This window comes from Oncorhynchus masou, chromosome 33 (genome assembly GCF_036934945.1).
Source record: "Oncorhynchus masou masou isolate Uvic2021 chromosome 33, UVic_Omas_1.1, whole genome shotgun sequence".
Taxonomy (NCBI): Eukaryota; Metazoa; Chordata; class Actinopteri; order Salmoniformes; family Salmonidae; genus Oncorhynchus; species Oncorhynchus masou.
In genome coordinates this window covers 11299932-11308238 of record NC_088244.1, presented here as the reverse complement: position 1 = coordinate 11308238, position 8307 = coordinate 11299932, and the positions used below count along the sequence as shown (strand labels likewise).

The 8307-nt window shown below is 39.6% G+C and overlaps 1 protein-coding gene across 1 annotated transcript in view; it reads left to right on the top strand.

The window, feature by feature from the left end:
* grm6a (glutamate receptor, metabotropic 6a) overlaps positions 1 to 179 on the top strand; it is a 26744-nt gene extending 26565 nt beyond the window's left edge. Inside the window, exon 10 of the mRNA XM_064956014.1 lies at positions 1 to 179. This exon is cut by the window's left edge and continues 67 nt beyond it. Within this exon, the coding sequence (XP_064812086.1) occupies positions 1 to 179 (179 nt within the window).
* The last annotated feature ends 8128 nt before the right edge of the window (positions 180 to 8307 follow it).

The window sequence follows — 8307 nt, the reverse complement described above, 5'->3', positions numbered from 1 at the left end:
TCTACATACCCAAGGTCTATGTCATCATCTTCCACCCAGAGCAGAACGTACAGAAAAGAAAGCGCAGCTTCAAGGCCGTGGTGCAGGCAGCCACCATGTCTACTCGGCTCTCCCAGAAGTCCAACGACAAGCAGAACGGAGAGACACAGAACAAGATCGAGCCAGATAGAACACAGTAGGTCTCTCATTGGCTGACGAGCCAGACAGAACACAGTAGGTCTCTCATTGGCTGATGAGCCAGACAGAACACAGTAGATCTCTCATTGGCTGATGAGCCAGAGAGAAAACAGTAGGTCTCTCATTGGCTGATGAGCCAGACAGAACACAGTAGGTCTCTCATTGGCAGTTGAGCCAGACAGAACACAGTAGCTCTCAAGAGGCTGTCGAGCCAGACAGAACACAGTAGGTCTCTCATTGGCTCATTGGCACTGTGACTTCACTTCTGTAACTACACTAAACTCGGTACATTTGCTACAATATATTTCTTATGTATTGGCCATCACAGCTAAAGTAACAAACAGAGCTAATTGAATTCATGACTTACCAGTACCACGCTGTAGTACCATAAAATGTCAGAATCCTTTTGCCTCATAGCAGAACGAATCTAAAGGATGACCTCTTGAGCTGATCCTAATGTATCTATAGAATCAACATTTATAAGGTGACTTGAATTATTTTAAGTTGCCTGTTATAAATGCCCCATGGCCAGTCTTTTCATCCACACATTGCTCTGAAGCTTTATTTGTGCGATATCCAACTCCACTTCTCTCTCTGTCCTTTCTGTCCTTTCTCTCCCTCCTAAATCTCTGCAAAGCCTTTTGGGTTTATTTCCACCGGTCCTCTATCTCGACCGAACACACTCCCTTCCATTACCAAAGGAAAATTCAGGCAGTTTCAGGCTGTTCATCTCATTACAACCCTATTATCGGGTTTTTGGCGCAAAATATAGCTAAGTTAGCATGACATTTCCAAAATGATAATTATTGATATGGATATTCCCATAGTGAACATTTGGATGCAAGAAACTTTATTAGAGACGAATTATGAAAAGGAAAGAAAAATACCTGGAGGTAAATTTAAGAAGAACTGATTCAGCAATTAATCTATCCCTCCCTTCACCTTGGAATTTCTTAATTAATAAGAATATATCTTTCCTCCTACATTTCAAAAAAATGTTTGATGTTATTGAGGCTATCCTATAGGACATACAGAGAGTAGGTTGATGTTTTAAAGAGTACGCATTAATAATGCTCCTTTCTGTGAATCCAGTGCCTTTCGTTTCTCCTCCAGTGAAGCTTCATATTTATTTCAGCTTCCCCTCCAGTTTTCAGTTGACATCACATCTTTGTATAGAGCTGCATACATTTCAGTCTGTTCAAGGTATAACCTACTCAAAGACTTGATTTCTTGACAATTGTCATGATTTCTCTATATATTAACAATGTGTATTTAAAATAGAGTATTTTAGCTCTTGGTTGACGTGCTTCTGAGAGTCACATCACTCCCGAGTGGCGCAGCAATCTAAGGCACTGCATCTCATTGCTAGAGGCATCACTACAGACACCCTGGTGTGAATCCAGGCTGCATCACAATCGGCCATGATTGGGAGTCCCATAGGACGGCGCACAATTGGCCCAGCGTCATCCGGGTTTGGCTGGTGTAGGCCGTCATTGCAAATAAGAATTTGTTCTTAACTGACTTGCCTAGTTAAATAAGGTTAAATAAAATCACTACTTTGATGCATGACATAGATTAATGAAGGTGTTTCTAACAGTATTTGTTGTGAAGTAGCAAGTCCATTGAGGAATAGCTTGAAGTTTAGCTGACTATATCTTCAGAGTAACTTCCCCAACAATACTTATTTTAATCAGATTTAAACATATTGCACTGACCAGTCTCCAATGCTCTCTGCTTTTTGTTTATCATACACAGTATAGTCAATAATCATTTCAAGTGTCCCATCAAGAATGGAATTTTAGAAAAAGGAAATTACATTTCTGTCCATATTTAGGTGGTGAATCTTTCAGCCAGTGTAATCCTTATCATACACTATAATTGCTTTCATGGAGTTTTGGCATGATGAGTCAGTATAGCTTTTATTGAGATTATGAATCATATCACTTTAATCTTGGAACAGGATATTGAAGTACTGGATAGCATATGAATCGCCTATTTTTAACTCGTATTTTCAAGTATGAGTGAATATCAAAGCTATTGCCTTTTTTGCTCAACTGTTCTTGGTCATGTTCATTGGAACTACAATAATTATTTCACTATTTCAACAACAGATCATATTAATCAGTCAAACACATTGCTATGCCCATGAAACAATGGGCCGTTTCCATGAAACAAGTTGGCGCACATATCGAATTTAGTCAAGGCAGGAAATTCCAAGATGGATTGGCCTTCATGCACATAATGGGCCAGCTTAATTAAATATCTGTTCCAACAAAACAGGATAGCTGTAGAGTACCAGTGACTCTTGAACATTAAGGTCTGACAGGTATTGTAATCTATTTTCCACTAATTAGAAACAGCAATTCATTTAGTTTCTTCCTTCCTCTTCACAGTCTTAGTTCATTTGCATCCCTCTCTACAGACTTAAGAAAATCTACTTTGACTGAGACCAGAGACCAAACACAGAATATTATCTCCCAAGCCCATCATCTGAGAGGACTATAGGAACACACCATGTTTTAGCCCCATTCAGTCACACAGCATGTTCACTGCTGCGTTAACTCTGTTGTCCAGACTCATTGTGAAAAGTGTCATGTGGTTGGACTAACTAAGAATAACATGGTCATCCCGACTGTGGAAGTAGAAGAGCTATTTCATTGTTTCTCTAGTGAACTATTTGACTGTTACTTTGAAATACTGTATGTTTATAATGTACATTCTACACATTTTGTTAATCATGCATGTGACGTTTATGATGAGCTTTTGATTATGCATCATTCTGACTTACTCGTTATCCTTTTATCACAACAGGTAACTGAAGTGTGGCCAATAATTTATCCAGAGGACCTACATTTCACTAAGGAGCAGGAGATGTTATTGAAGGCCATGCAGTAGGGAGAGGAGGCCTGTCCTTAACAGTAACTAGGTACTTCACTGGTCCACTGGATGTCAATGGAATGAAACTGCAACAAGGAAGTGTTACACCCCTTCAACAAGAACTAGAATGAACTTAAACTGGTGTCAAAATGGTAAAGACTTCCAAAAGCCCACATTAAAAATGGGGGGGGGTGGAGTCAAACTGGACCCATCCGTTATCAACCAGTTAGATTTACAGCATCACAACGATCATCACATTGAAACACATCTGGATACTGAGACACAGCAAACAGCAAGAGGTGTGGACCAAGACCACCACAATGTGGGACTGATAATGTACTTTTCTAAATATTGTGCTGTTTTAATCTCTTTGCTCACGGTTCTATTACCTTGACATTCAAACTTGCTCCAGAGGACATGTTGTCTCCATTGGATCAGTTGTATGCTTTGTTCATCAACATATCAACATGAGTTGTTTTTGTGTGAATATTTGTGTCCATAAAAATCTACAGTGGAGCTCTGCAGAGATGCTCAGACACTGCAATAAATGACACAGATGCCCCAGTTAGAAACTGACCGAAATGACAGTGAACTATTTTGTAGTGAACAACATGCAGTGATACTATTTGGCTTTGTTTGCTTAATTTCAAACTTAACTTAGGTTATATGTTTTTTGAGATGACCCAACAATATTTTGCCACTGTTATTTTGTCTCCTTACTGTATGTATGTGGAAGTAATGTACATAGCTGTAGTGTAGACTGTACCTGGATCAATATAGTTATTTATCAACTCATTCAATAAACCGTGTTGATTTTTATTCATCTTCATATCCTTATTTTCCCTGATTTACTTTCATTTAGATGCTTTTCTTCTTCACGTTTGCACTTTTTACCACCTTATCCAAAGATTTACTGATGTTTTCTCACAAAAGGCCCAAATGTTGTTCACAGGATGATCTATTATAAGGTCGTATCTACAGAGTAACCAATTTGTATTCATACTGTACAATTTAAAGTACAGAATGGATTTCCATTCTCTCCCTCATCCAGTCCATAACTACAGTGTTATTTTTTAAAGGGAAATCCTAAAATGACTTTGTTTATTTGTACACCTCTCATGGTTCCTTGGGCATTTTCGCATGTGCACAGAATAAAATATGACATTTTTATATGATAAAGTATACACATTATAGACTTGATTCAGATAATGATGTAAATAGAGTGTGTATAAAGGTCATGGCAAAAACATGTCTGACTTATGTCTGAATTCAATGTACTGTATGTGTGAAGCAGATGAGAGCATGCATATGATATGCATGTCTTTAAGCACAAAGACTCCGAGTCCTAGAAAATCCGCATCACAGAAAGCTAATGAAGGAAAAGCAGCCATTCCTAATATCCGGTGGGTTCCCATGTATTGTCAAATCATATCAGCACTGATATAGAGCACAGCACAGCTTCATTTTCAGTTAAAGTTGTCATAAATTATTTGTGGTGGAACATTGTGTTTTTGCATATATGGTGATCACAGATGACAAAACTATTGCTTTGAATAGTGGCATCTAAATTTAATCTCAGCATAATTGACAAGGAGCCAATGTGCATTGTTGATGACAAGACATCTATTTATCAGAAAAAGGGTTCTCTCCCATGACCAGAAGGAACAAAGTACTGTACATGTCATTTTGGCACATACACTTTAGACATGAGGCACACTGAATATCTGGGTGAATATTCACAAAACTTTACCCGACAGAACAGTTCACTGTACCCATGTGGTGGTTAACAGAATCCATGACATTGATACATTATCATGGCGACTACTTCTAGGATTGGCAGAAGGTCTTACAGACGCAACTTATATTAAAGCACAACAACCGATAACAAAAAATAAACGAGGTTCATAATGTGTGGAGAAGCAGCTTCAATTACATTTTGGTTTAAGCCTTCAATAGCTCATGCAATCAGTGCATTAAAACAAACAACAAGGAAATGTTGCATACATTAAAGTTTTTCTGCTCTCTACATATAGTGTCAAGTATGGCATAAGAATAGAGTACAAGTTGAAGCCATCTTGATTGTGGCAAGGTTCATTGTTTATGTCATGCTTTATGTATGGTGGTATCACCTATTATTTATCAATACGTTTCAATTAGGTTGTAAAAATGCCGCAGTACCATTAGTGATTCCAAATAAGGCATTAGGAAGAACAACTTAGTTGTTTATACATGCAAAGACTACAATGTCCTCCTCTACACAAAACTCAGGTGTTTTATTTTGCATTTGGATAAAGGACAATCTCTCATTGTAAATGTCACACTCTGTATGGATAGTTCCTATTTGTAAAGAAAGCTGTTTGCTTAGGACAGATACAAGGCATAAAGGTATTATGTTCAATGTATGCCTATGACTTGCCTAGTTAAATAAAAGGTTAAATTAAAAATGCCTATGATGATGCATGTTGGAATAAATGTTTTAATACGGCAATGAAATGATTCAGCTTGAATTTCATTTGTGCACATTGCAGACACTAGTACGGTATGCCTTTTAAATGATGTACAGTTAATCACTGTTTTACCAGGAAAGGTAAGGAACAGAACTGTTGTGCTCCATCAGATTCATATTTTTGACATTCATCCGATGCCTACTAGTAAAAGAAACACAGATGTGACCAAAATCTTTACCTGGAAACAGGTGAACAACATCTTTACCTGGAAACAGGTGAACAACATCTTTACCTGGAAACAGAGGTGTGACCGACATCTTTACCTGGAAACAGGTGACCAACATCTTTACCTGGAAACAGGTGACCAACATCTTTACCTGGAAACAGGTGACCAACATCTTTACCTGGAAACAGGTGAACAACATCTTTACCTGGAAACAGGTGACCAACATCTTTACCTGGAAACAGGTGACCAACATCTTTACCTGGAAACAGGTGAACAACATCTTTACCTGGAAACAGGTGAACAACATCTTTACCTGGAAACAGGTGACCAACATCTTTACCTGGAAACAGGTGACCAACATCTTTACCTGGAAACAGGTGACCAACATCTTTACCTGGAAACAGGTGACCAACATCTTTACCTGGAAACAGGTGAACAACATCTTTACCTGGAAACAGGTGACCAACATCTTTACCTGGAAACAGGTGACCAACATCTTTACCTGGAAACAGAGGTGTGGCCAACATCTTTACCTGGAAACAGGTGACCAACATCTTTACCTGGAAACAGGTGAACAACATCTTTACCTGGAAACAGGTGAACAACATCTTTACCTGGAAACAGGTGACCAACATCTTTACCTGGAAACAGGTGAACAACATCTTTACCTGGAAACAGGTGAACAACATCTTTACCTGGAAACAGGTGACCAACATCTTTACCTGGAAACAGGTGACCAACATCTTTACCTGGAAACAGGTGACCAACATCTTTACCTGGAAACAGGTGACCAACATCTTTACCTGGAAACAGGTGAACAACATCTTTACCTGGAAACAGGTGACCAACATCTTTACCTGGAAACAGGTGACCAACATCTTTACCTGGAAACAGAGGTGTGGCCAACATCTTTACCTGGAAACAGGTGACCAACATCTTTACCTGGAAACAGGTGAACAACATCTTTACCTGGAAACAGGTGACCAACATCTTTACCTGGAAACAGGTGACCAACATCTTTACCTGGAAACAGGTGACCAACATCTTTACCTGGAAACAGGTGACCAACATCTTTACCTGGAAACAGGTGACCAACATCTTTACCTGGAAACAGGTGAACAACATCTTTACCTGGAAACACAGGTGTGACCAACATCTTTACCTGGAAACACAGGTGTGACCAACATCTTTACCTGGAAACACAGGTGTGACCAACATCTTTACCTGGAAACAGGTGACCAACATCTTTACCTGGAAACAGGTGAACAACATCTTTACCTGGAAACACAGGTGTGACCAACATCTTTACCTGGAAACACAGGTGTGACCAACATCTTTACCTGGAAACACAGGTGTGACCAACATCTTTACCTGGAAACAGAGGTGTGGCCAACATCTTTACCTAGAAACAGAGGTGTGACCAACATCTTTACCTGGAAACAGAGGTGTGACCAACATCTTAACCTGGAAACACAGGTGTGACCAACATCTTTACCTGGAAACAGAGGTGTGACCAACATCTTTACCTGGAAACAGGTGAACAACATCTTTACCTGGAAACAGAGGTGTGACTAAAATCTTTACCTGGAAACAGGTGACCAACATCTTTACCTGGAAACAGAGGTGTGACCAACATCTTTACCTGGAAACAGAGGTGTGACCGACATCTTTACCTGGAAACACAGGTGTGACCAACATCTTTACCTGGAAACACAGGTGTGACCAACATCTTTACCTGGAAACACAGGTGTGACCAACGTCTTTACCTGGAAACAGAGGTGTGGCCAACATCTTTACCTGGAAACACAGGTGTGACCAACATCTTTACCTGGAAACACAGGTGTGACCAACGTCTTTACCTGGAAACAGAGGTGTGGCCAACATCTTTACCTAGAAACAGAGGTGTGACCAACATCTTTACCTGGAAACAGAGGTGTGACCAACATCTTTACCTGGAAACACAGGTGTGACCAACATCTTTACCTGGAAACAGAGGTGTGACCAACATCTTTACCTGGAAACACAGGTGTGACCAACATCTTTACCTGGAAACACAGGTGTGACCAACATCTAGTTATGCCTTTCTCTGCAAGGAAGAATATTGACATATAGGAAATTATAGGATATTCTTTTAGCCATAAAAGTGTGCAGATTCTCTTGAGGATGTGAACTATTTATGGATATAAAAAGGCAGCATGGCCATGAGGTGTCAGTGAATTCCAATATGCCATGGGTTCTAACACTGCAAAAGATACACATGGGGTTCTGCAAGCCTAACACTCTCAGACCAACACCAAAGCTTGTTTGCATATTTAACAAATAAGGGCAGACAGACCAAACTGCTGAAAAATAATTCCCGCACTACAGGTGGCTATATCGATCTGCTAATACAGGACTAGTAAAGGCCCAGTGCACCACTTTTGAGAAAATCATTGTTTTGAAATGTTTTATTTATTCTGATTTTTTTTACGGGGTGCTGCAGAACCCTCAGCGTCAATACTACCTGAGGCTTTGGACATCCATTATGATTGCAGCGTGCTACAGTGGGGCAACTGAGACTTAGTCCTCACTAGGTAACTG